This window comes from Salmo salar, chromosome 18 (assembly GCF_965601325.2).
Source record: "Salmo salar chromosome 18, fSalSal1, whole genome shotgun sequence".
NCBI classification, from domain to species: domain Eukaryota; kingdom Metazoa; phylum Chordata; class Actinopteri; order Salmoniformes; family Salmonidae; genus Salmo; species Salmo salar.
In genome coordinates this window covers 76,477,597-76,504,590 of record NC_138308.1, presented here as the reverse complement: position 1 = coordinate 76,504,590, position 26,994 = coordinate 76,477,597, and the positions used below count along the sequence as shown (strand labels likewise).

The 26,994-nt window shown below is 57.8% G+C and overlaps 1 protein-coding gene across 12 annotated transcripts in view; it reads right to left on the bottom strand.

The window, feature by feature from the left end:
- LOC106577626 (adhesion G protein-coupled receptor L3) overlaps nt 1–26,994 on the bottom strand; it is a 360,961-nt gene that overhangs the window by 117,738 nt on the left and 216,229 nt on the right. For all 12 annotated transcript variants that reach the window (XM_082965148.1, XM_082965150.1, XM_082965143.1 and 9 more), the window contains one exon: nt 22,132–22,235. In XM_082965148.1, coding sequence (XP_082821274.1) covers nt 22,132–22,235 — 104 coding nt within the window. The remainder of the gene's footprint in view (nt 1–22,131; nt 22,236–26,994) is intronic.

Sequence of the window (26,994 nt, the reverse complement as noted above, 5' to 3'; positions counted from 1 at the left end):
TCTCCCTCCCTCCCTCGCCTCTCCCTCCCTCCCCTCCCCTCCCTCCCTCGCCTCTCCCTCCCTCGCCTCTCCCTCTCCCTTCGCCTCTGCCTCTCTCCCTCGCCTCTCCCTCTCCTCTCTCCCTCGCCTCTCTCCCTCCCTCTCGCCCTCCCACCCTCGCCCTCCCTCGCCTCTCTCCCTCTCCTCCCTCCCTCGCCTCTCTCTCTCTCTCGCCACTCTCTCTCCCTCGCCTCTCTCTCTCCCTCCCTCGCCTCTCTCTCCCTCCCTCGCCTCTCTCTCTCTCTCCCCCCTCCCCCGCCTCTCTCTCTCTCGCCTCTCTCTCTCTTTCTCTCCCTCAGCTCTCTCCCTCCCTCCCTCCCTCACCTCTCTCTCTCCCTCACCTCTCTCCCTCCCTCGCCTCTCTCTCCCTCGCCTCTCTCCCTCCCTCGCCTCTCTCTCTCTCCCTCCCTCGCCTCTCTCTCTCTCTCCCTCCCTCGCCTCTCTCCTCTCTCCCTCCCTCGCCTCTCTCCCTCCCTCCCTCGCCTCTCTCCCTCCCTCGCCTCTCTCCCTCCCTCGCCTCTCTCTCCCTCCCTCGCCTCTCTCTCTCTCTCCCTCTCCTCCCTCCCCCGCCTCTCTCTCTCTCGCCTCTCTCTCTCTTTCTCTCCCTCAGCTCTCTCCCTCCCTCACCTCTCTCTCTCCCTCGCCTCTCTCCCTTCCTCGCCTCTCTCTCTCCCTCGCCTCCCTCCCTCGCCTCTCTCTCTCTCTCCCTCCCTCGCCTCTCTCTCTCTCTCCCTCCCTCGCCTCTCTCCCTCTCTCCCTCCCTCGCCTCTCTCCCTCTCTCCCTCCCTCGCCTCTCTCCCTCCCTCGCCTCTCTCTCTCTCTCTCCCTCCCTCGCCTCTCTCTCTCTCCCTCCCTCGCCTCTCTCTCTCCCTCGCCTCTCCCTCTCCCTCTCCCTCCCTCGCCCTCTCTCTCACGCCTCGCTCTCTCTCACGCCTCGCTCTCTCTCACGCCTCGCTCTCTCTCACGCCTCGCTCTCTCTCACCCCTCGCTCTCTCTCTCTCTCTCTCACGCCTCGCTCTCTCTCTCTCTCTCTCACGCCTCGCTCTCTTTCTCTCTCGCGCCTCGCTCTCTCTCACGCCTCGCTCTCTCTCTCTCTCACGCCTCGCTCTCTCTCTCACGCCTCTCTCTCTCTCACGCCTCTCTCTCTCTCACGCCTCGCTCCCTCTCCCTCCCTTGCCTCTCTCTCTCCCTCCCTCGCCTCTCTCTCTCCCTTCGCCTCTCTCTCTCTCTCTCGCGCGCCTCTCTCCCTCGCGCGCCTCTCTCTCTCACGCGCCTCTCTCTCTCCCTCGCGCGCCTCTCTCTCTCTCCCTCGCGCGCCTCTCTCTCTCTCCCTCCCTCGCGCGCCTCTCTCTCCCTCGCGCCTCTCTCTCTCCCTCGCGCCTCTCCCTCGCCTCTCTCTCTCCCTCGGCTCTCCCTCTCCCTCGCCTCTCTCTCTCCCTCGCGCCTCTCCCTCGCCTCTCTCTCTCCCTCGCGCCTCTCCCTCGCCTCTCTCTCTCCCTCGGCTCTCCCTCGCCTCTCTCTCTCCCTCGCCTCTCTCTCTCCCTCGCCTCTCTCTCCCCCTCGCCTCTCTCTCTCTCCCTCGCCTCTCTCTCTCTCTCCCTCGCCTCTCTCTCTCTCCCTCGCCTCTCTCCCTCCCTCGCCTCTCTCTCTCCCTCGCCTCTCTCTCTCCCTCGCCTCTCTCTCTCTCTCCCTCGCCTCTCTCTCTCCCTCCCTCGCCTCTCTCTCTCCCTCCCTCGCCTCTCTCTCTCCCTCCCTCGCCTCTCTCTCTCCCTCCCTCGCCTCTCTCTCTCCCTCCCTCGCCTCTCTCTCCCCCTCGCCTCTCTCGCCTCTCTCTCCCTCGCTCCTCTCTCCCTCAATCCCTCGCCTCTCTCTCTCTCTCTCTCTCCCTCGCCTCTCTCTCTCCCTCCCTCGCCTCTCTCTCTCCCTCCCTCGCCTCTCTCTCTCTCTCCCTCGCCTCTCTCTCTCCCTCCCTCGCCTCTCTCTCTCCCTCCCTCGCCTCTCTCTCTCCCTCCCTCGCCTCTCTCTCTCCCTCCCTCGCCTCTCTCTCTCCCTCCCTCGCCTCTCTCTCCCCCTCGCCTCTCTCTCTCTCTCCTCTCTCTCGCCTCTCTCTCCCTCGCTCCTCTCTCCCTCAATCCCTCGCCTCTCTCTCTCTCTCTCTCTCCCTCGCCTCTCTCTCTCCCTCCCTCGCCTCTCTCTCTCCCTCCCTCGCCTCCCTCTCCAGTCGCCCATGCCTCTCTCTCTCTCACGCCTCGCTCTCTCGCTCTCTCTTTCACGCCGAGCTCTCTCGCTCGCTCTCTCTCTCACGCATCGCTCTCTCTCTCACGCATCGCTCTCTCTCTCACGCATCGCTCTCTCTCTCTCTCTCTCTCTATCACTCACTCTCTCTATCTCTCTCTCTCTCTCACGCCTCACTCTCTCTCTCTCACGCCTCGCTCTCTCCTCTCTCTCCCTCTCCGCTCTAGCTCGCCTCTCCCCCTTCCTCCCTCGCCTCTATCTCTCCCTCGCCTCTCTCTCTCCCTCCCTCGCCTCTCTCTCTCCACTCTCCCTCCCTCGCCTCTCTCTCTCCACTCTCCCTCCCTCGCCTCTCTCTCCCTCACCTCTCTCTCACTCCCTCGCCTCTCCTTCCCTCGCCTCTCCCTCCCTCGCCTCTCTCTCTCTCCCTCGCCTCTCTCTCTTTTTCCTCGCCTCTCTCTCTCTCTCTCCCTCCCTCGCCTCTCTCTCTCTCTCTCCCTCCCTCGCCTCTCTCTCTCTCCCTCCCTCGCCTCTCTCTCTCTCTCCCTCGCCTCTCTCTCCCCCTCGCCTCTCTCTCTCTCTCCCTCGCCTCTCTCTCTCTCTCCCTCGCCTCTCGCTCGCACCTCCCTCGCCTCTCTCTCCCTCCCTCGCCTCTCTCTCCCTCCCTCGCCTCTCTCTCTCCCTTCCTCGCCTCTCTCTCTCCCTCCCTCGCCTCTCTCTCTCCCTCCCTCGCCTCTCTCTCTCTCTCTCCCCCGCCTCTCCCTCCCTCGCCTCTCTCTCTCCCTCCCTCGCCTCTCTCCCCCCGCCTCTCCCTCCCTCGCCTCTCTCTCTCTCTCCCCCGCCTCTCTCTCCCCCGCCTCTCTCTCCCTCCCTCGCCTCTCTCCCCCCCGCCTCTCCCTCTCCCTTCGCCTCTCTCTCTCCCTCCGCCTCTCTCTCTCCCTCGCCTCTCCCTCCCCCGCCTCTCCCTCTCCCTTCGCCTCTCCCTCTCCAGTCGCCCATGCCTCTCTCTCTCTCACGCCTCGCTCTCTCACGCCGAGCTCTCTCGCTCGCTCTCTCTCACGCCTCGCTCTCTCTCTCACGCCTTGCCCTCACGCCTCGCTCTCTCTCTCTCTCTCACGCCTCGCTCTCTCTCTCACGCATCGCTCTCTCTCTCTCTCACGCCTCGCTCTCTCTCTCTCTCTCTCTCTATCACGCCTCACTCACTCTCTCTATCTCTCTCTCTCACGCCTCACTCTCTCTCTCTCACGCCTCGCTCTCTCCTCTCTCTCCCTCTCCGCTCTAGCTCGCCTCTCCCCCTTCCTCCCTCGCCTCTATCTCTCCCTCGCCTCAATCTCTCTCCCTCGCCTCTCTCTCTCTCCCTCCCTCGCCTCTCTCTCCCCCCCTCGCCTCTCTCTCCCTCGTCTCTCTCTCTCCCTCCCTCTCCTCTCTCTCTCCCTCCCTCCCTCTCCTCCCTCCCTCGCCTCTCTCTCTCCACTCTCCCTCCCTCGCCTCTCTCTCTCCACTCTCCCTCCCTCGCCTCTCTCTCCTCACCTCTCTCTCCCTCCCTCGCCTCTCCTTCCCTCGCCTCTCCCTCCCTCGCCTCTCTCTCTCTCCCTCGTCTCTCCCTCCCTCGCCTCTCTCTCTCTCCCTCGCCTCTCTCTCTCTTTCCCTCGCCTCTCTCTCTCTCTCTCCCTCGCCTCTCTCTCTCTCTCTCCCTCCCTCGCCTCTCTCTCTCTCTCTCTCTCCCTCCCTCGCTCCTCTCTCCCTCCCTCCCTCGCCTCTCTCTCTCTCTCCCTCGCCTCTCTCTCCCCCTCGCCTCTCTCTCTCTCTCCCTCGCCTCTCTCTCTCCCTCCCTCGCCTCTCTCTCTCTCTCTCCCTCGCCTCTCTCTCTCCCTCCCTCGCCTCTCTCTCTCCCTCCCTCGCCTCTCTCTCTCCCTCCCTCGCCTCTCTCTCTCCCTCCCTCGCCTCTCTCTCTCCCTCCCTCGCCTCTCTCTCTCTCTCTCCCCCGCCCCTCCCTCTCCTCCCTCCCTCGCCTCTCTCTCTCCACTCTCCCTCCCTCGCCTCTCTCTCCCTCACCTCTCTCTCCCTCCCTCGCCTCTCCTTCCCTCGCCTCTCCCTCCCTCGCCTCTCTCTCCCTCCCTCGTCTCTCCCTCCCTCGCCTCTCTCTCTCTCCCTCGCCTCTCTCTCTCTCTCTCCCTCGCCTCTCTCTCTCTCTCTCCCTCGCCTCTCTCTCTCTCTCTCCCTCGCCTCTCTCTATCTCTCTCTCCCTCCCTCGCCTCTCTCTCTCTCTCTCTCCCTCCCTCGCCTCTCTCTCTCTCCCTCCCTCGCCTCTCTCTCTCTCCCTCCCTCGCCTCTCTCTCTCTCCCTCCCTCGCCTCTCTCTCTCTCTCTCTCTCTCCCTCGCCTCTCTCTCTCTCCCTCCCTCGCCTCTCTCTTCTCTCCCTCCCTCGCCTCTCTCTCTCCCTCCCCCGCCTCTCTCTCCCTCCTCTACCTCTCCCTCCGCCACAAATCCCTCCGCCACAAATCCCTCTCCCTTCGCCTTTACCTCTCCCTTCGCCTCTCCCTTTCCCTTAGCCTCTCCCTCCCTCCCTCGCCTCTCCCTCTCCCTTCGCCTCTCCCTCCCTCGCCTCTTCCTCTCCCTTCGCCTCTCCCTCTCCTCTCTCCCTCGCCTCTCTCCCTCGCCTCTCTCCCTCGCCGCTCTCCCTCCCGCGCCTCTCCCTCCCCCGAAAATCCCTCTCCCTTCGCCTCTCCCTCTCCTTTCGCCTCTCCCTTCGCCTCCCACTCTCCCTTTGCCTCTGCCTCTCCCTCGCCTCTCTCTCCCCCTCGCCTCTCTCTCCCTCTCCTCTCCCTCGCTCCTCTCTCTCTCCCTCGCTCCTCTCTCTCCCCCTCGCCTCTCTCTCTCTCCCTCGCCTCTCTCTCTCTCTCTCTCTCCCTCGCCTCTCTCTCTCCCTCCCTTGCCTCTCTCTCCCTCCCTCGCCTCTCTCTCCCTCCCTCGCCTCTCTCTCCCCCTCCCTCGCCTCTCTCTCTCCCTCCCTCGCCTCTCTCTCTCCCTCCCTCGCCTCTCTCCCCCCGCCTTTCCCTCTCCCTTCGCCTCTCCCTCCCTCGCCTCTCTCTCTCTCTCCCCCGCCTCTCTCTCCCCCGCCTCTCTCCCCCCCGCCTCTCCCTCTCCCTCGCCTCTCTCCCTCCCTCGCCTCTCTCTCTCCACTCTCCCTCCCTCGCCTCTCTCTCTCCACTCTCCCTCCCTCGCCTCTCTCTCCCTCACCTCTCTCTCACTCCCTCGCCTCTCCTTCCCTCGCCTCTCCCTCCCTCGCCTCTCTCTCTCTCCCTCGCCTCTCTCTCTTTTTCCTCGCCTCTCTCTCTCTCTCTCCCTCCCTCGCCTCTCTCTCTCTCTCTCCCTCCCTCGCCTCTCTCTCTCTCCCTCCCTCGCCTCTCTCTCTCTCTCCCTCGCCTCTCTCTCCCCCTCGCCTCTCTCTCTCTCTCCCTCGCCTCTCTCTCTCTCTCCCTCGCCTCTCGCTCGCACCTCCCTCGCCTCTCTCTCCCTCCCTCGCCTCTCTCTCCCTCCCTCGCCTCTCTCTCTCCCTTCCTCGCCTCTCTCTCTCCCTCCCTCGCCTCTCTCTCTCCCTCCCTCGCCTCTCTCTCTCTCTCTCCCCCGCCTCTCCCTCCCTCGCCTCTCTCTCTCCCTCCCTCGCCTCTCTCCCCCCGCCTCTCCCTCCCTCGCCTCTCTCTCTCTCTCCCCCGCCTCTCTCTCCCCCGCCTCTCTCTCCCTCCCTCGCCTCTCTCCCCCCCGCCTCTCCCTCTCCCTTCGCCTCTCTCTCTCCCTCCGCCTCTCTCTCTCCCTCGCCTCTCCCTCCCCCGCCTCTCCCTCTCCCTTCGCCTCTCCCTCTCCAGTCGCCCATGCCTCTCTCTCTCTCACGCCTCGCTCTCTCACGCCGAGCTCTCTCGCTCGCTCTCTCTCACGCCTCGCTCTCTCTCTCACGCCTTGCCCTCACGCCTCGCTCTCTCTCTCTCTCTCACGCCTCGCTCTCTCTCTCACGCATCGCTCTCTCTCTCTCTCACGCCTCGCTCTCTCTCTCTCTCTCTCTCTATCACGCCTCACTCACTCTCTCTATCTCTCTCTCTCACGCCTCACTCTCTCTCTCTCACGCCTCGCTCTCTCCTCTCTCTCCCTCTCCGCTCTAGCTCGCCTCTCCCCCTTCCTCCCTCGCCTCTATCTCTCCCTCGCCTCAATCTCTCTCCCTCGCCTCTCTCTCTCTCCCTCCCTCGCCTCTCTCTCCCCCCCTCGCCTCTCTCTCCCTCGTCTCTCTCTCTCCCTCCCTCTCCTCTCTACCTCACCTCTCTCTCTCCCTCCCTCCCTCTCCTCCCTCCCTCGCCTCTCTCTCTCCACTCTCCCTCCCTCGCCTCTCTCTCTCCACTCTCCCTCCCTCGCCTCTCTCTCCTCACCTCTCTCTCCCTCCCTCGCCTCTCCTTCCCTCGCCTCTCCCTCCCTCGCCTCTCTCTCTCTCCCTCGTCTCTCCCTCCCTCGCCTCTCTCTCTCTCCCTCGCCTCTCTCTCTCTTTCCCTCGCCTCTCTCTCTCTCTCTCCCTCGCCTCTCTCTCTCTCTCTCCCTCCCTCGCCTCTCTCTCTCTCTCTCTCTCCCTCCCTCGCTCCTCTCTCCCTCCCTCCCTCGCCTCTCTCTCTCTCTCCCTCGCCTCTCTCTCCCCCTCGCCTCTCTCTCTCTCTCCCTCGCCTCTCTCTCTCCCTCCCTCGCCTCTCTCTCTCTCTCCCTCGCCTCTCTCTCTCCCTCCCTCGCCTCTCTCTCTCCCTCCCTCGCCTCTCTCTCTCCCTCCCTCGCCTCTCTCTCTCCCTCCCTCGCCTCTCTCTCTCCCTCCCTCGCCTCTCTCTCTCTCTCTCCCCCGCCCCTCCCTCTCCTCCCTCCCTCGCCTCTCTCTCTCCACTCTCCCTCCCTCGCCTCTCTCTCTCCACTCTCCCTCCCTCGCCTCTCTCTCCCTCACCTCTCTCTCCCTCCCTCGCCTCTCCTTCCCTCGCCTCTCCCTCCCTCGCCTCTCTCTCCCTCCCTCGTCTCTCCCTCCCTCGCCTCTCTCTCTCTCCCTCGCCTCTCTCTCTCTCTCTCCCTCGCCTCTCTCTCTCTCTCTCCCTCGCCTCTCTCTCTCTCTCTCTCCCTCCCTCGCCTCTCTCTCTCTCTCTCTCCCTCCCTCGCCTCTCTCTCTCTCCCTCCCTCGCCTCTCTCTCTCTCCCTCCCTCGCCTCTCTCTCTCTCCCTCCCTCGCCTCTCTCTCTCTCTCTCTCTCTCCCTCGCCTCTCTCTCTCTCCCTCCCTCGCCTCTCTCTTCTCTCCCTCCCTCGCCTCTCTCTCTCCCTCCCCCGCCTCTCTCTCCCTCCTCTACCTCTCCCTCCGCCACAAATCCCTCCGCCACAAGTCCCTCTCCCTTCGCCTTTACCTCTCCCTTCGCCTCTCCCTTTCCCTTAGCCTCTCCCTCCCTCCCTCGCCTCTCCCTCTCCCTTCGCCTCTCCCTCCCTCGCCTCTTCCTCTCCCTTCGCCTCTCCCTCTCCTCTCTCCCTCGCCTCTCTCCCTCGCCTCTCTCCCTCGCCGCTCTCCCTCCCGCGCCTCTCCCTCCCCCGAAAATCCCTCTCCCTTCGCCTCTCCCTCTCCTTTCGCCTCTCCCTTCGCCTCCCACTCTCCCTTTGCCTCTGCCTCTCCCTCGCCTCTCTCTCCCCCTCGCCTCTCTCTCCCTCTCCTCTCCCTCGCTCCTCTCTCTCTCCCTCGCTCCTCTCTCTCCCCCTCGCCTCTCTCTCTCTCCCTCGCCTCTCTCTCTCTCTCCCTCGCCTCTCTCTCTCTCTCTCCCTCGCCTCTCTCTCTCCCTCCCTTGCCTCTCTCTCCCTCCCTCGCCTCTCTCTCCCTCCCTCGCCTCTCTCTCCCCCTCCCTCGCCTCTCTCTCTCCCTCCCTCGCCTCTCTCTCTCCCTCCCTCGCCTCTCTCCCCCCGCCTCTCCCTCTCCCTTCGCCTCTCCCTCCCTCGCCTCTCTCTCTCTCTCCCCCCGCCTCTCTCTCCCCCGCCTCTCTCCCCCCCGCCTCTCCCTCTCCCTCGCCTCTCTCTCTCCCTCGCCTCTCCCTCCCCCGCCTCTCCCTCTCCCTTCGCCTCTCCCTCTCCAGTCGCCCATGCCTCTCTCTCTCTCACGCCTCGCTCTCTCACGCCGAGCTCTCTCGCTCGCTCTCTCTCACGCCTCGCTCTCTCTCTCACGCCTTGCTCTCACGCCTCGCTCTCTCTCTCACGCCTCGCTCTCTCTCACGCCTCGCTCTCTCTCTCTCACGCCTCGCTCTCTCTCTCTCACGCCTCGCTCTCTCCTCTCTCTCCCTCTCCGCTCTAGCTCGCCTCTCCCCCTTGCCTCTCTCTCTCTCCCTCCCTCGCCTCTCTCCCCCCCTTGCCTCTCTCTCCCTCCCTCGCCTCTCTCTCTCTCTCTCTCTCCCTCGCCTCTCTCTCCCTCCCTCGCCTCTCTCTCCTTCCTTCGCCTCTCTCTCCCTCCCTCCCTCCCTCGTCTCTCTCTCCCTCCCTCTCCTCTCTACCTCGCCTCTCTCTCTCCCTCCCTCCCTCCCTCCCTCTCCTCCCTCCCTCGCCTCTCTCTCTCCACTCTCCCTCCCTCGCCTCTCTCTCTCCACTCTCCCTCCCTCTCCTCTCTACCTCGCCTCTCTCTCTCCCTCCCTCCCTCCCTCTCCTCCCTCGCCTCTCTCTCTCCACTCTCCCTCCCTCGCCTCTCTCTCTCCACTCTCCCTCCCTCGCCTCTCTCTCTCCACTCTCCCTCTCTCCACTCTCCCTCCCTCGCCTCTCTCTCTCCACTCTCCCTCCCTCGCCTCTCTCTCTCCTTCCCTCGCCTCTCTCTCTCTCCCTCGCCTCTCTCTTTCCCTCGCCTCTCTCTCTCTTTCCCTCGCCTCTCTCTCTCTCCCTCGCCTCTCTCTCTCTCCCTCGCCTCTCTCTCTCCCTCGCCTCTCTCTCTCTTTCCCTCGCCTCTCTCTAACCTCCCTCGCCTCTCCTTCCCTCGCCTCTCTCTCTCTCGCCTCTCTCTCTCTTTCCCTCGCCTCTCTCTCCCTCCCTCGCCTCTCTCTCTCTCTCCCTCCCTCGCCTCTCTCTCTCCCTCTCCTCCCTCGCTCTCTCTCTCTCCCTCCCACGCCTCTCTCTCTCTCCCTCCCACGCCTCTCTCTCTCCCTCCCCCGCCTCTCTCTCTCCCTCCTCCGCCTCTCTCTCTCCCTCCCCCGCCTCTCTCTCTCCCTCCTCCGCCTCTCCCTCTCCCTTCGCCTCTCCCTCCCTCGCCTCTCCCTCTCCCTTCGCCCCTGCTTCTCCCTCTCCTCTGCCTCTCCCTCGCCTCTCTCCCTCGCCTCTCTCCCTCGCATCTCTCTCTCTCTCTCCCTCGCCTCTCTCTCTCTCTCTCTCTCTCACGCCTCGCTCTCTCTCTCACGCATCGCTCTCTCTCTCTCTCACGCCTCGCTCTCTCTCTCTCTCTCTCTCTATCACGCCTCACTCACTCTCTCTATCTCTCTCTCTCACGCCTCACTCTCTCTCTCTCACGCCTCGCTCTCTCCTCTCTCTCCCTCTCCGCTCTAGCTCGCCTCTCCCCCTTCCTCCCTCGCCTCTATCTCTCCCTCGCCTCAATCTCTCTCCCTCGCCTCTCTCTCTCTCCCTCCCTCGCCTCTCTCTCCCCCCCTCGCCTCTCTCTCCCTCGTCTCTCTCTCTCCCTCCCTCTCCTCTCTCCCTCCCTCCCTCTCCTCCCTCCCTCGCCTCTCTCTCTCCACTCTCCCTCCCTCGCCTCTCTCTCTCCACTCTCCCTCCCTCGCCTCTCTCTCCTCACCTCTCTCTCCCTCCCTCGCCTCTCCTTCCTCGCCTCTCCCTCCCTCGCCTCTCTCTCTCTCCCTCGTCTCTCCCTCCCTCGCCTCTCTCTCTCTCCCTCGCCTCTCTCTCTCTTTCCCTCGCCTCTCTCTCTCTCCCTCGCCTCTCTCTCTCTTTCCCTCGCCTCTCTCTCTCTCTCTCCCTCGCCTCTCTCTCTCTCTCTCCCTCCCTCGCCTCTCTCTCTCTCTCTCTCTCCCTCCCTCGCCTCTCTCTCTCTCTCCCTCCCTCGCCTCTCTCTCTCTCTCCCTCCCTCGCCTCTCTCTCTCTCTCCCTCCCTCGCTCCTCTCTCCCTCCCTCCCTCGCCTCTCTCTCTCTCTCCCTCGCCTCTCTCTCCCCCTCGCCTCTCTCTCTCTCTCTCCCTCGCCTCTCTCTCTCCCTCCCTCGCCTCTCTCTCTCTCTCTCCCTCGCCTCTCTCTCTCTCCCTCCCTCGCCTCTCTCTCCCCCCCTCGCCTCTCTCTCCCTCGTCTCTCTCTCTCCCTCCCTCTCCTCTCTACCTCACCTCTCTCTCTCCCTCCCTCCCTCTCCTCCCTCCCTCGCCTCTCTCTCTCCACTCTCCCTCCCTCGCCTCTCTCTCTCCACTCTCCCTCCCTCGCCTCTCTCTCCTCACCTCTCTCTCCCTCCCTCGCCTCTCCTTCCCTCGCCTCTCCCTCCCTCGCCTCTCTCTCTCTCCCTCGTCTCTCCCTCCCTCGCCTCTCTCTCTCTCCCTCGCCTCTCTCTCTCTTTCCCTCGCCTCTCTCTCTCTCTCTCCCTCGCCTCTCTCTCTCTCTCTCCCTCCCTCGCCTCTCTCTCTCTCTCTCTCTCCCTCCCTCGCTCCTCTCTCCCTCCCTCCCTCGCCTCTCTCTCTCTCTCCCTCGCCTCTCTCTCCCCCTCGCCTCTCTCTCTCTCTCCCTCGCCTCTCTCTCTCCCTCCCTCGCCTCTCTCTCTCTCTCTCCCTCGCCTCTCTCTCTCCCTCCCTCGCCTCTCTCTCTCCCTCCCTCGCCTCTCTCTCTCCCTCCCTCGCCTCTCTCTCTCCCTCCCTCGCCTCTCTCTCTCCCTCCCTCGCCTCTCTCTCTCTCTCTCCCCCGCCCCTCCCTCTCCTCCCTCCCTCGCCTCTCTCTCTCCACTCTCCCTCCCTCGCCTCTCTCTCTCCACTCTCCCTCCCTCGCCTCTCTCTCCCTCACCTCTCTCTCCCTCCCTCGCCTCTCCTTCCCTCGCCTCTCCCTCCCTCGCCTCTCTCTCCCTCCCTCGTCTCTCCCTCCCTCGCCTCTCTCTCTCTCCCTCGCCTCTCTCTCTCTTTCCCTCGCCTCTCTCTCTCTCTCTCTCCCTCCCTCGCCTCTCTCTCTCTCTCTCTCCCTCCCTCCCTCGCCTCTCTCTCTCTCCCTCCCTCGCCTCTCTCTCTCTCCCTCCCTCGCCTCTCTCTCTCTCTCTCTCTCCCTCGCCTCTCTCTCTCTCCCTCCCTCGCCTCTCTCTTCTCTCCCTCCCTCGCCTCTCTCTCTCCCTCCCCCGCCTCTCTCTCTCCCTCCTCTACCTCTCCCTCCGCCACAAATCCCTCTCCCTTCGCCTTTACCTCTCCCTTCGCCTCTCCCTTTCCCTTAGCCTCTCCCTCCCTCCCTCGCCTCTCCCTCTCCCTTCGCCTCTCCCTCCCTCGCCTCTTCCTCTCCCTTCGCCTCTCCCTCTCCTCTCTCCCTCGCCTCTCTCCCTCGCCGCTCTCCCTCGCCGCTCTCCCTCCCGCGCCTCTCCCTCCCCCGAAAATCCCTCTCCCTTCGCCTCTCCCTCTCCTTTCGCCTCTCCCTTCGCCTCCCACTCTCCCTTTGCCTCTGCCTCTCCCTCGCCTCTCTCTCTCCCCCTCGCCTCTCTCTCCCTCTCCTCTCCCTCGCTCCTCTCTCTCTCCCTCGCTCCTCTCTCTCCCCCTCGCCTCTCTCTCTCTCTCTCCCTCGCCTCTCTCTCTCTCTCCCTCGCCTCTCTCTCTCTCTCTCCCTCGCCTCTCTCTCTCCCTCCCTTGCCTCTCTCTCCCTCCCTCGCCTCTCTCTCCCTCCCTCGCCTCTCTCTCCCCCTCCCTCGCCTCTCTCTCTCCCTCCCTCGCCTCTCTCTCTCCCTCCCTCGCCTCTCTCCCCCCGCCTCTCCCTCTCCCTTCGCCTCTCCCTCCCTCGCCTCTCTCTCTCTCTCCCCCGCCTCTCTCTCCCCCGCCTCTCTCCCCCCCGCCTCTCCCTCTCCCTCGCCTCTCTATCTCCCTCGCCTCTCCCTCCCCCGCCTCTCCCTCTCCCTTCGCCTCTCCCTCTCCAGTCGCCCATGCCTCTCTCTCTCTCACGCCTCGCTCTCTCTCTCTCTCACGCCTCGCTCTCTCGCTCTCTCTTTCACGCCTCGCTCTCTCGCTCGCTCTCTCTCACGCCTCGCTCTCTCTCTCTCTCTCACGCCTCGCTCTCTCTCTCACGCCTCGCTCTCTCTCTCTCACGCCTCGCTCTCTCTCTCTCACGCCTCGCTCTCTCCTCTCTCTCCCTCTCCGCTCTAGCTCGCCTCTCCCCCTTGCCTCTCTCTCTCTCCCTCCCTCGCCTCTCTCCCCCCCTTGCCTCTCTCTCCCTCCCTCGCCTCTCTCTCTCTCTCTCTCTCCCTCGCCTCTCTCTCCCTCCCTCGCCTCTCTCTCCTTCCTTCGCCTCTCTCTCCCTCCCTCCCTCCCTCCCTCGTCTCTCTCTCCCTCCCTCTCCTCTCTACCTCGCCTCTCTCTCTCCCTCCCTCCCTCCCTCTCCTCCCTCCCTCGCCTCTCTCTCTCCACTCTCCCTCCCTCGCCTCTCTCTCTCCACTCTCCCTCCCTCTCCTCTCTACCTCGCCTCTCTCTCTCCCTCCCTCCCTCCCTCTCCTCCCTCGCCTCTCTCTCTCCACTCTCCCTCCCTCGCCTCTCTCTCTCCACTCTCCCTCCCTCGCCTCTCTCTCTCCACTCTCCCTCTCTCCACTCTCCCTCCCTCGCCTCTCTCTCTCCACTCTCCCTCCCTCGCCTCTCTCTCTCCTTCCCTCGCCTCTCTCTCTCTCCCTCGCCTCTCTCTTTCCCTCGCCTCTCTCTCTCTCTCTTTCCCTCGCCTCTCTCTCTCTCCCTCGCCTCTCTCTCTCGCTCGCCTCTCTCTCTCTTTCCCTCGCCTCTCTCTTTCCCTCGCCTCTCTCTAACCTCCCTCGCCTCTCCTTCCCTCGCCTCTCTCTCTCTCGCCTCTCTCTCTCTCTCCCTCGCCTCTCTCTCTCTTTCCCTCGCCTCTCTCTCCCTCCCTCGCCTCTCTCTCTCTCTCCCTCCCTCGCCTCTCTCTCTCCCTCTCCTCCCTCGCTCTCTCTCTCTCCCTCCCACGCCTCTCTCTCTCTCCCTCCCACGCCTCTCTCTCTCCCTCCCCCGCCTCTCTCTCTCCCTCCTCCGCCTCTCTCTCTCCCTCCCCCGCCTCTCTCTCTCCCTCCTCCGCCTCTCCCTCTCCCTTCGCCTCTCCCTCCCTCGCCTCTCCCTCTCCCTTCGCCCCTGCTTCTCCCTCACCTCTGCCTCTCCCTCGCCTCTCTCCCTCGCCTCTCTCCCTCGCATCTCTCTCTCTCTCTCCCTCGCCTCTCTCTCTCTCTCCCTCCCTCGCCTCTCTCTCTCTCTCCCTCCCTGGCCTCTCTCTCTCTCCCCTCCCTCGCCTCTCTCTCTCCCTTCGCCTCTCCCTCTCCCTCTCGCCTCTCTCCATCCCTCGCCTCTCTCTCTCCCTCTCCCTTCGCATCGCTCTCTCTCTCTCACGCCTCGCTCTCTCTCTCTCTCTCTCTCACGCCTCGCTCTCTCTCTCTCACGCCTCGCCCTCTCTCTCTCTCGCCCTGCTCTCTCACGCCTCGCTCTCTCTCTCTCGCCTCGCTCTCTCTCTCTCTCCTCGCTCTCTCTCTCGCCTCGCTCTCTCTCTCTCTCTCTCGCCTCGCTCTCTCTCTCTCTCTCTCGCCTCGCTCTCTCTCTCTCTCTCTCTCTCTCTCTCACGCCTCGCTCTCTCTCTCTCTCTCACGCCTCTCTCTCTCTCTCACGCCTCGCTCTCTCTCTCACGCCTCGCTCTCTCTCTCACGCCTCGCTCACTCTCTCTCTCACGCCTCGCTCGCTCTCTCTCTCACGCCTCGCTCGCTCTCTCTCTCACGCCTCGCTCTCTCTCTCTCTCACGCCTCGCTCTCTCTCTCTCTCACGCCTCGCTCTCTCTCTCTCTCACGCCTCTCTCTCTCTCTCTCTCTCTCTCTCTCTCTCTCTCCACTCTCCCTCCCTCGCCTCTCTCTCTCCACTCTCCCTCTCTCCACTCTCCCTCCCTCGCCTCTCTCTCTCCACTCTCCCTCCCTCGCCTCTCTCTCTCCTTCCCTCGCCTCTCTCTCTCTCCCTCGCCTCTCTCTTTCCCTCGCCTCTCTCTCTCTCTCTTTCCCTCGCCTCTCTCTCTCTCCCTCGCCTCTCTCTCTCGCTCGCCTCTCTCTCTCTTTCCCTCGCCTCTCTCTTTCCCTCGCCTCTCTCTAACCTCCCTCGCCTCTCCTTCCCTCGCCTCTCTCTCTCTCGCCTCTCTCTCTCTCTCCCTCGCCTCTCTCTCTCTTTCCCTCGCCTCTCTCTCCCTCCCTCGCCTCTCTCTCTCTCTCCCTCCCTCGCCTCTCTCTCTCCCTCTCCTCCCTCGCTCTCTCTCTCTCCCTCCCACGCCTCTCTCTCTCTCCCTCCCACGCCTCTCTCTCTCCCTCCCCCGCCTCTCTCTCTCCCTCCTCCGCCTCTCTCTCTCCCTCCCCCGCCTCTCTCTCTCCCTCCTCCGCCTCTCCCTCTCCCTTCGCCTCTCCCTCCCTCGCCTCTCCCTCTCCCTTCGCCCCTGCTTCTCCCTCACCTCTGCCTCTCCCTCGCCTCTCTCCCTCGCCTCTCTCCCTCGCATCTCTCTCTCTCTCTCCCTCGCCTCTCTCTCTCTCTCCCTCCCTCGCCTCTCTCTCTCTCTCCCTCCCTGGCCTCTCTCTCTCTCCCCTCCCTCGCCTCTCTCTCTCCCTTCGCCTCTCCCTCTCCCTCTCGCCTCTCTCCATCCCTCGCCTCTCTCTCTCCCTCTCCCTTCGCATCGCTCTCTCTCTCTCACGCCTCGCTCTCTCTCTCTCTCTCTCTCACGCCTCGCTCTCTCTCTCTCACGCCTCGCCCTCTCTCTCTCTCGCCCTGCTCTCTCACGCCTCGCTCTCTCTCTCTCGCCTCGCTCTCTCTCTCTCTCCTCGCTCTCTCTCTCGCCTCGCTCTCTCTCTCTCTCTCTCGCCTCGCTCTCTCTCTCTCTCTCTCGCCTCGCTCTCTCTCTCTCTCTCTCTCTCTCTCTCACGCCTCGCTCTCTCTCTCTCTCTCACGCCTCTCTCTCTCTCTCACGCCTCGCTCTCTCTCTCACGCCTCGCTCTCTCTCTCACGCCTCGCTCACTCTCTCTCTCACGCCTCGCTCGCTCTCTCTCTCACGCCTCGCTCGCTCTCTCTCTCACGCCTCGCTCTCTCTCTCTCTCACGCCTCGCTCTCTCTCTCTCTCACGCCTCGCTCTCTCTCTCTCTCACGCCTCTCTCTCTCTCTCTCTCTCTCTCTCTCTCTCTCTCACGCCTCGCTCTCTCTCTCTCTCTCTCTCTCTCTCTCTCTCTCACGCCTCGCTCCCTCTCCCTCCCTCGTCTCTCTCTCTCCCTCCCTCGCCTCTCTCTCACGCCTCGCTCTCACGCCTCGCTCTCTCTCACGCCTCGCTCTCTCTCTCTCTCACGCCTCGCTCTCTCTCTCTCTCACGCCTCGCTCTCTCTCACGCCTCGCTCTCTCTCTCTCACGCCTCGCTCTCTCTCTCACGCCTCGCTCTCTCTCTCACGCCTCGCTCTCTCTCTCACGCCTCGCTCTCTCTCTCGCCTCGCTCTCTCTCTCGCCTCGCTCTCTCTCTCTCTCACGCCTCGCTCTCTCTCTCTCTCCCTCCCTCGCCTCGCTCTCTCTCTCCCTCGCCTCGCTCTCTCTCTCTCTCCCTCGCCTCGCTCTCTCTCTCCCTCGCCTCGCTCTCTCTCTCTCTCCCTCCCTCGCCTCGCTCTCTCCCTCCCTCGCCTCGCTCTCTCCCTCCCTCGCCTCTCTTTCTCCCTCTCTCTCTCTCTCTTTCTCCCTCTCTCTCTCTCACGCCTCGTTCTCTCTCTCTCACGCCTCGCTCTCTCTCTCTCTCTCACGCCTTGCTCTCTCCCTCCCTCGCCTCGCTCTCTCTCCATCTCACGCCTCGCTCTCTCTCTCTCTCACGCCTCGCTCTCTCTCTCTCACGCCTCGCTCTCTCCCTCCCTCGCCTCGCTCTCTCTCCCTCCCTCCCTCGCCTCGCTCTCTCTCCCTCCCTCGCCTCGCTCTCTCTCTCCCTCGCCTCGCTCTCTCTCTCCCTCGCCTCGCTCTCTCTCTCCCTCGCCTCGCTCGCTCCCTCCCTCGCCTCGCTCTCTCCCTCCCTCGCCTCTCTCTCTCCCTCCCTCACCTCCCTCTCTCTCACGCCTCCCTCTCTCTCTCTCACGCCTCCCTCTCTCTCTCACGCTTCCCTCTCTCTCTCACGCCTCTCTCTCTCTCCCTCTCACGCCTCTCTCTCTCCCTCTCACGCCTCTCTCTCTCTCTCACGCCTCTCTCTCTCTCTCACGCCTCTCTCTCTCTCTCACGCCTCTCTCTCTCTCACGCCTCTCTCTCTCTCACGCCTCTCTCTCTCTCTCGCCTCTCTCTCTCTCACGCCTCTCTCTCTCTCTCACGCCTCTCTCTCTCTCACGCCTCTCTCTCTCATGCCTCTCTCTCTCTCTCTCATGCCTCTTCACGCCTCTCTCTCTCACGCCTCTCTCTCTCTCACGCCTCTCTCTCTCACGCCTCTCTCTCTCACGCCTCTCTCTCTCACGCCTCTCTCTCTCTCTCTCACGCCTCTCTCTCTCTCACGCCTCTCTCTCGCTCTCTCTCTCATGCCTCTTCACGCCTCTCTCTCTCTCTCTCACGCCTCTCTCTCTCTCTCACGCCTCTCTCTCTCTCTCATTGTATTGTGTGTAGCAGCTCCATCTTTAGACTTGGAGGGAAAAAAAGCACAACCACGAACCCTTAGGGTGTACGCTAAGTGTTGTACTACCTAAGTGTACGCCACTTAGTTGGAGAGTGTACCTATTTTTATTTTCCGGGGGAAACAATTCAATAAAAATCTTCTTAAGCCACAGATGAGTCTGTTAATTTGCTAATGAAGAGTCTCCATTTGCCCACAAACTAACAACCGCTTTGTAGTTTGGGAGTTTGTCTCTTGGATTTTCAATTACAATGTATAACTCCGCCAAGCAGAGAGGCCTAATGATGTAAAGGAGTCTCATTTCATAGTGCAATGTGTTTCTAGGCTTTTCATTGATCTTGAATTGGATTATGAAGAAAACAACGGACTCATGTACTGTCGTCTCTTTGTTTCTAAACCCGGCCATCCAATTGAAAAAGTTCTCTCCCTCTGTCATGCCCCTCTCTCCCTCTCTCATGCCCCTCTCTCCCTCTCTCATGCCCTTCTCTCCCTCTCTCATGCCCCTCTCTCCCTCTCTCATGCCTCTCTCTCTCATGCCTCTCTCTCTCATGCCTCTCTCTCTCATGCCTCTCTCTCTCTCACTCACTCACATGCCTCACTCACTCACTCTCATGCCTCTCTCATGCCTCTCTCACTCACTCATGCCTCTCTCATGCCTCTCTCACTCACTCATGCCTCTCTCACTCACTCTCATGCCTCTCTCTCTTTCTCTCACTCTCATGCCTCTCTCTCTCTCTCTCGCCCCTCCCACTCTCTTGCCCTTTCCACTCTCTTGCCCCTCTCTCCCAATCGCATGCCCCTCTCTCCCATCTCACGCCCCTCTCTCCCCATCTCACGCCCCTCTCTCACGCGCCTCTCCCTCTCTCTCACTCGCGCCCCTCTCTCACTCGCGCCCCTCTCTCTCTCTCAAGCCTCTCTCGCGCGCCTCTCTCTCTCTCTCGCGCGCCTCTCTCTCTCTCTCGCGCGCCTCTCTCTCTCTCTCGCGCGCCTCTCTCTCTCTCTCTCGCGCGCCTCTCTCTCTCTCGCGCGCCTCTCTCTCTCGCGCGCCTCTCTTTCTCTCGCGCGCCTCTCTCTCTCTCGCGCGCCTCTCTCTCTCTCGCGCGCCTCTCTCTCTCTCGCGCGCCTCTTTCTCTCACGCGCCTCTTTCTCTCACGCGCCTCTTTCTCTCTCTCTCTCACGCGCCTCTTTCTCTCTCTCTCTCACGCACCTCTCTCTCTCTCTCTCTCTCTCACGCGCCTCTCTCTCTCTCACGCCCCTCTCTCTCACGCGCCTCTCTCTCACACGTGCCTATCTCGCCTCTCACGCCTCTCTCTCGCCTCTCTCTCACGCCTCTCTCTCTCTCACGCCTCTCTCTCTCTCACGCCTCTCTCTCTCGACTCTCTCTCTCTCTCACGCCTCTCTCTCTCTCTCACGCCTCTCTCTCTCTCTCACGCCTCTCTCTCTCTCTCACGCCCCTCTCTCACGCCTCTCTCTCTCTCTCACGCCTCTCTCTCTCGCCTCTCTCTCGCTCGCCTCTCCTCTCTCTCTCGCCTCTCTCTCTCTCTCGCGCTCTCTCTCGCCTCTCTCTCGCCTCTCTCTCGCTCTCTCTCTCGCTCTCCCTCTCTCTCGCCTCTCTCTCTCTCTCGCCTCTCTCTCTCTCGCCCCTCTCGCCTCTCTCTCGCCCCTCTCTCTCGCCTCTCTCTCTCACGCCCCTCTCTCTCTCTCTCTCTCTCTCTCACGCCCCTCTCTCTCTCTCTCTCTCACGCCCCTCTCTCTCTCTCTCTCACGCCCCTCTCTCTCTCTCTCTCGTCTCTCGCCTCTCTCTCGTCTCTCGCCTCTCTCTCTCTCGCCTCTCTCTCTCTCGCCTCTCTCTCTCTCGCCTCTCTCTCCTCTCTCTCTCTTCTCTCGCCTCTCTCTCGCCTCTCTCTCTCGCCTCTCTCTCGTCTCTCGCCTCTCTCTCTCTCGCCTCTCTCTCTCTCGCCTCTCTCTCTCTCGCCTCTCTCTCTCGCCTCTCTCTCCTCTCTCTCTCTTCTCTCGCCTCTCTCTCGCCTCTCTCTCTCGCCTCTCTCTCTCTCGCCTCTCTCTCTCTCGCCTCTCTCTCTCTCGCCTCTCTCTCGCCTCTCTCTCTCGCCTCTCTCTCTCTCGCCTCACTCGCCGTCTCGCTCTCCTCTCTCACGCCTCTCTCTCTCACGCCTCTCTCTCTCTCGCTCTCCTCTCTCTCTCTCTCGCCTCTCTCTCTCTCTCGCCTCTCTCTCTCTCTCTCGCCTCTCTCTCTCTCGCTCTCTCTCTCTCGCCTCTCTCGCCTCTCTCTCACGCCTCTTTCTCTCACGCCTCTCTCTCTCACGCCTCTCTCTCTCACGCCTCTCTGTCTCACGCCTCTCTGTCTCACGCCTCTCTCTCATTATATTGTGTGTAGCAGCTCCATCTTTAGACTTGGAGGAAAAAAAAAATAGATTTTCAAAGCACAACCACGAACCCTTAGGGTGTACGCTAAGTGTTGTACTACCTAAGTGTACGCCACTTAGTTGGAGAGTGTACCAATTTTTATTTTCCGGGGAAACAATTCGATAAAAATCTTCTTAAGTCACAGATGAGTCTGTTAATTTGCTAGTGAAGAGTCTCCATTTGCCCACAAACTAACAACCGCTTTGTAGTTTGGGAGTTTGTCTCTTGGCTTTTCAATTACAATGTATAACTCCGCCAAGCAGAGATGCCTAATGATGTAAAGGAGTCTCATTTCATAGTGCAATGTGTTTCTAGGCTTTTCATTGATCTTGAATTGGATTATGAAGAAAACAACGGACTCATGTACTGTCGTCTCTTTGTTTCTAAACCCGGCCATCCAATTGAAAAGAGCCTTGAGAAAGCTCCTGTTCTATTCATCAGATGGGTCATGTTTTCACATGCAGATCACTGGGCTACCTTTCCAAAAACAACCTTTACTTAGACTGATCCCAGGGTCAGAATGCTAAACACAGCCCTCAGAAATAAAACTTCCGGATATATTCAATTCGACAGGGACATTGAAGAGGCGAGGTTAGATCTGTTTTTGAGCACTTTACAGTACCGGCGGCATATTTGTATGATTTATTTGTATGATTTGTATTCATGCCGCTATTCTTACTAATGTCCTCCCTTTTTGGAATGCTAATAGCTTTGTGCACATTTGATTAGCCTCGGGTTCAGTGAATACCAAGGGACGTAGCATTTGGGCTATGTTTAGGAGTCTAACCCTGCCCGAGGCATCCGTGGAAGTCAGACATCTGTTTATAGTCCGCTGGGTTCTCGTTCGATCCACTTCTTTCCTCTGATATTTTATACAGAACCGCTGCAGGATTCAAAGTCTGGAACTACGCCCCAAATGGCAACCTACTCCCTATATCGTGCACTACTTTTGACCAGGGCTCCGAGGGCTGTGGTTAAAAGTAGTGCACTATTAAAGGAATAGGGTGCCATTTGGGACGCAAACCCACAAAATTTTGCCTGTAGCGCGATGAGGCCTTCGTCCCGGCGACCTCCAACGCATTGTAAATAGACGCATTAGGGGGAGCCTACGGTGTCCGCGGCACAGGGCCTCACATGACTTACTTGGCCATTGCTTGCAATCCCTGCCTCTGTGTTTATTAGCAGAACCAATTACACCGGCTTAATTGGCCTTTCTTCGAGAAACCTGTTCCTGTGCAGACAGTGTGTGGAGAGTAGAGAAGCCCTCTCCCTCTCGGTTACCCTCTTTCTGTTAATGAAAAGCGTTACGGCCACAGTAAGAAACAGTTAGGTCTGTCAATGTCTCTCTTGCTCTCAATCCTGGTCTCTCGCCCTCTCCCCCTCGCTCTCCCTCGCTTTCTCCATCTCTCTTCCAGCCTCTCCCTATTTCACTCATAGTCACCCTTTCGCTTGTCTCCCTCTCTGCGTCTTCCTGTTAATGAGAAGAACCAGGGACAGTGGCGTGAAAATAAGCGGCAGACTGAATTCTGGGATGCCTGATAGGTTGATCTTCATTTAAATTCCCCGGTGACAACGAGGGATGACAGGCACATCGCTCATGCCTAATTTGCGTAATAAAGATTAATAACACTTTTGTAAAAAAAAAAAATGCACCCATTTTCCAATAGTCACTCCCACAAGGGGCAAGACTGTGTCAAGTTTTGTGCTGCTTTGCTTGTGAGAAAGTTAGGATGTAAACCATAACGGACTATGAGTTTGAGTCCGGTAATAGTGGCATTATGGTAAAGGATATGATAGAGTGGCATCGTCTCCGTATCGATTTAAACAGAACGGCACTGAGCTGTAGTTAATAACCAAAACATCAGCCCACGGTTGACATTTATTGCACTCAAAAAAGCTAAACGTTGCAACAACAAAAAATACACCTGATCTCTCTACCTCTACCCCACACTTTTTTACTTTTCCAACCACCCGTTCTCCATCCAGAACCACAAAGTGCCGTTTGGTTAACGGGCTTTTGCCAGTCTGGAGTGGATCATAAGTATTATTGCTGGCATGCCTCGGCTCCTGCGAGTTTCAGCGAGTGCTTTTTGACATCTGATGCAATTCATAAACAGGGAGAGAGCTGCTACTAGAACTAGCACCGCTACAGTCCCAATAAGCAGCTCTTCTGTCTCGGAGATTCCATTATAGATTTAAACACAGAAGGGGAATGAGACAGACCCCCTCTGGGGCTAAAGAAAATGGAAGAATGGGGGGGCCATAAATATGTAGTGGGTGTATTGGCCACCATTGTGAACTCGACGCAGTAGGTAGGAAAGTACTCTTAAGACCTCTGGTTTCAACTGTGGTTCTTATGTCTGAAGTGGCGACTGCTCTTCCTCTTTACCTGGAGCGAGTGGAAGACTTGACATTAATTGACCAATTACGTTCTTCGGAGCAGAGACAAAGGAAACCTGTGGAGCACAATGATCCTAGAGGATGGGGATCGTATTCCCTTAGTCGAAGGAGTTTCCATTGTTGCAAAGTGAACAAGTGTGAATTGCCAAGCATGAAGTGTGTGTGTGTGTGTGTGCGCGTCTATGAGTTGGTCCCCTTGGGGGGGCCCCCTTACCTTCTGGGTGATTACATTGACCCACGGGGATGTACAGTTGCTAAGGTTGGGCCCTTGAGGGTCCCAGTATCCTTCGGGCCCCATACACAGATACATGGCCACGCCTGTGGAAGCAAACAAGACACGGAGTGAGAGGCAATAGAGCAAAAACACAGGGATTCATATCTAAAAAGCGATCGCTGGAGATCAATGCAAAGCTGCTAACGGGTGAGACGCGTGCTTCCAAATCACTTTATTCTCGCAACAGCCTTGTTATATAGAACTTCCTTATTTTGGTCCTCGTACAATCTGTTGGTGTTTGTCTGTGTGAACATATACAGCGTGTCACTATGGTTCATATCCGAAATAAACTACCATGTCCTTAAAACCAATTCCCCTTGAAGTGGAACTGACAACGTTTTAAACTACTTTGCAGATGTGAAACAGACAAGCGTAACATCAGTAAAAAAAGATTGAATTCCCAGTGCTACAAAAGCAACTTTATAAAACGTTTTCAAAAGAGGTTCTATTTGAAAAGAATTATTATGACGTAGAGTAAGGCATTGCTGGCAAAATAGATGGATGCCGTTCAACGCATGATTAATATCATTCGCCAATAAAGTAACATTTTATTGGACAAACACACATATTTAGGAGATGTTATTGCTGGTGTACCGAAATGCTTGTGTTCCTAGCTCCAACAGTGGAGTAATATCTAACAATTCACAACAATACACACAAATCTAAAAGTAAAAGAATGGAATTAAGAAATATATACACTACGGTTAAAACATTTGGGCTCACTTAGATATGTTCTTGTTTTTGAAAGAAAAGCAAATGTTTTTGTCCAATAAAATAACATCAAATTGATCAGAAATACAGAGTAGACAATGTTAATGTTGTAAATGACTATTGTAGTTGGAAACTACAGATTTTTTCTATCTACGTAGGCGGACAGAGGTCCATTATCAGCAACCACCACTCCTGTGTTCCAATGGCACGTTGTGTTAATCCAAGTTTATAATTTTAAAAGGCAAATTCATCATTAGAAAACCCTTTTGCAATTATGTTAGCACAGCTGAAAACTGTTGTCTGATTAAAGCAATAAAACAGAAATTGCCAATGAAACTGAAGATCCCGTACAACACTGTGTACTACTCCCTTCACAGAACAGAGCAAACTGGCTCTAACCAGAATAGAAAGAGTGGGTTGCCCCAGTGCACAACTGTGCAAAAGGACAAGTACATTAGAGTGTCTAGTTTGAGAAACAGACGCCTCACAAGTCCTCAACTGGCAGCTTCATTAAATAGTGCCCGCAAAAACACCAGTCTTAACGTCAACAGTGAAGAGGCGACTCCGGGATGCTGGCCTTCGAGGCAGAGTTGCAAAGAAAAAGCCATATCTCAGACTGGCCAATATAAAGAAAAGACTAAGATGGGCAAAACAACACATACACTGGACAGAGGAACTCTGCCTAGAAAGCCAGCATCCCGGAGTCGCCTCTTCACAGTTGACGTTGAGACTGGTGTTTTGCGGGTACTATTTAACGAAGCTGCCAGTTGAGGACTTGTGAGGCGTCTGTTTCTCAAACTAGACACTAATGTACTTGTCCTCTTGCTCAGTTGTGCACCGGGGCCTCCCACTCTTTCTATTCTGGTTAGTTTGCGCTGTTCTGTGAAGGGAGAAGAACAGTGTTGTACCAGATCTTCAAATTTCTTCAGCCTCCTGAGGTTGAAGAGGTGCTGTTGCACCTTCTTCACCACACTGTCTATGTGGGTGGACCATTTCAGAACGTTAATGATGTGTACGCCGGGGAACTTGAGCTTTCCACCTTCTCCACTGCGGTCCCGTCGATGTGGACAGGGGCGTGCTCCCTCCACGATCAGCCCCTTTGTTTTGTTAACATTGAGTGAGAGGTTATTTTCCTGGAACCACTCTCCCAGGGCCCTCACCTCCTCCCTGTAGGCTGTCTTGTCATTGTCGGTAGTCCAACAAATATTGCTATCAGGTTGTAAATCATAGCTGGCCTGTTACATTGTTTGCTTCCTCCAGCCTTTGGGATGCACCGTTTCAGTTTCAATGACTCAATATTTTGGACAAAAACGGACTAATGTAACTAAGGCTGGGAATGCCAATACAATCAAACTAGCAAGGGCAATGATCACAAGTCAGTCATAAAGTAGCTAATAGGCTAGCTTATCTACTCAGGTAGCTATTTATTTAGCAAAAAAAACACGGAGCCTAATGTACTGGGAGGATGTTGTCATTGGACGATGGGTGAGTGGCTGACTTTTCCCCCTCATATCGTTTTTCTGTGGCTACAGCTAGAGATGCAGGTGTAATCTGGTTAGTTAGCAAGAAATGACAGTAATTACTTTGCTAGCTAGCTATGCTGAATTTGAACGACTCTTATCCACAGTTAGCATATCTCTGAGTTGTCAATCAAATGGATTTGGCATCGGTCAAATGTTCCCATTCAGTTGTCAAAAGGTGGGTTGGGACAAGCATGCATTGGCAGGCAAGCTGCAGAAGGGCGAGCAGGCTACTGTTCCATATCATTTTATCAGTGAAATATTGATGGCCAACTATAAGCTGAGAAGGTTTATCTACTGTTCCCTTGTCAGATTTGAGCTCATCTCGCTCTGGCTAACAGTTGTTCATCTTGTTGTTGATGATGTGCATAGGCAACAGAGAGAGAGATGCTTTCATGATCAATAGAACTGTTAAGTTGACAAATGGAAGAGGACTCCCATGGTATTTACATATTTGCAGAAATCCATTTTGTGGCTTTTGGTGAAGGCATTCTAATAATCTAAAGTCACGCAACTGCCTGTAAACACACAGTCCAGTTCATAGTTCAGTCTGTGTAGATTCCAGTCCTGTACAAGACAGATGTTTTTATGAGGTTTTATTTACTGCAGTGTCTATTAATTGTCCAAAAGCACAGCTGCTTTCCCACTCTGTATTGCTATAGAAAGTTCACCAATGCCTTTCTCTGTCATTCCCAAACAATCTATGAATGTATGAAAACGTGAAAATGACCATATGTACGTGCTCGCTTGTCAGAATAAAAAAAAAAAATGTCACTTTCTTCCTGGGGATGTATATGAACAGATTTTAATAAGATTTCATGTTTCTAAAATGCTGTCAGTTCCACTTCAATGATAACATACAACAAATAAATATAATTGGGATATGACAAAGGAATAGAATTTACTGGTTTCATCTCCACATGTTAAATGAAGTCATAATTGTTTTGTGGTAGCACTTCAGGGCCTACAGAGGTATCCTGGTTAGTGTGTGTTTCTAGTAATTAAGAGTTGAAGCACCTCTTCATGTGTTAAACGGGTGAGACAGTTGAACTCCGTGCAAAAATACACCAAACTGTGTTCCAATTAAGTCAGATATCCTGGAGTTCGTTACGAAAGGTCAATTAAGGGTGCCTGAGGGAGAGGACTGCTACTGACGGCGATGTGGAGTGACGAGTGGTGTGTGTGTGTGTGTGTGTCTGTCTGTCTGTCTGTCTTTTGGGCCACACAAGGCCTCTGAAACCAGGCCAGAAATGGGACTGCGTCCCCATCAGAGCTTCTGCTTACTCTGTGTATAAACTGGGATTGTGTCTTTATCATCTAATCAACGACACTATCAGCCGGCCTTAAACAGTACCCAGCAGTGTTCCAAATGGCACCCTATTCCTTACATAGTGCACTACATTTAACAAGAATCCTATGGGCTGGGATTGGGGTGCCATTCCCTTTAGGGTGCTATTCCCTCTATAGTAATGCACTATAAAGGGAATAGGGTGCCATTTGGGATGGATGTTATGGTAAAGGGATACAGATAGAGAGGAAATTGGGTTCCAAATGTGGGCTATGGCATTGATAGTGTTTATATTCAATCTGTGTATTTTTATAAACTATTAACTTCATGACTCTGTCAAGGAAAAATGCCGGTCTTCGATTTGTACACGTCTATGGGCTAGAGGAGGAGGAGACAGACTGATAACACTAACTGATATAAACTTTGACTGACACATCATTTCCTTCTAGTCCTTCTTGGACTGCATTACGTTTGATGGGTTTATCAGATAGACCTCCACCTGAGGGGGGGAGAGAGTATGGGAGAAAGGTGGAGTGAGGATGATTGATTGAGTGAGAAAGAGAGAGACCGAGAAAAAAAAAGATGGGGAGAGAGAAAATAATGGAGAGAGAGACGGTAGGGATTTGAGGAAACTCAAAGCCGTTCATGCGTCGGCAAAGTCGTCTGAAGTGTGGTGGGCTTTAAAGAGAGACGCGCAGAGCGGGGGTGGTTGTGTGTCCTTCATCTTGCTGTACGCCGGCCATCGTCGGGATGGTGTCACCAGTTAAATGAGGAGAAGGCGGCGAGAGAAAACGGTCCCCACCCCTGGTTGCAACATTTCTGGGCTCGAATTCAAAAAATGTCTTAAGTGCTGATCTAGGATCAGGTACCCCCTGTCCATACAATCTTATTCATTATGATCTAAACAGCAAAAATGACCCTATATCAGCACTTTGACTTTATGAATATGGGCCAAGTCATAACGCAAAACTTAAAATATATTGATACTGTTTCTAATGGCAACATTTACATTAATTTCTTCCATCTGTCCTTGGTATCACGCTCTACTTTTGGTTTCACTACATGACCAGAAGTATGTGGACACCTGCTCATCGAACATCTCATTCCAAAATCATGGGCATTAATATGGAGTTGATCCCCTTTTGCTGCTATAACAGCCTCTCTTATGAGAAGGACTTTCCACTAGATGTTGGAACATTGCAACAGGGACTTGCTTCCATTCAGTCACAAGAGCATTAGTGAGGTCGGGCACTTATGTTGGGCAATTAGGCCTGGCTCGCAGTC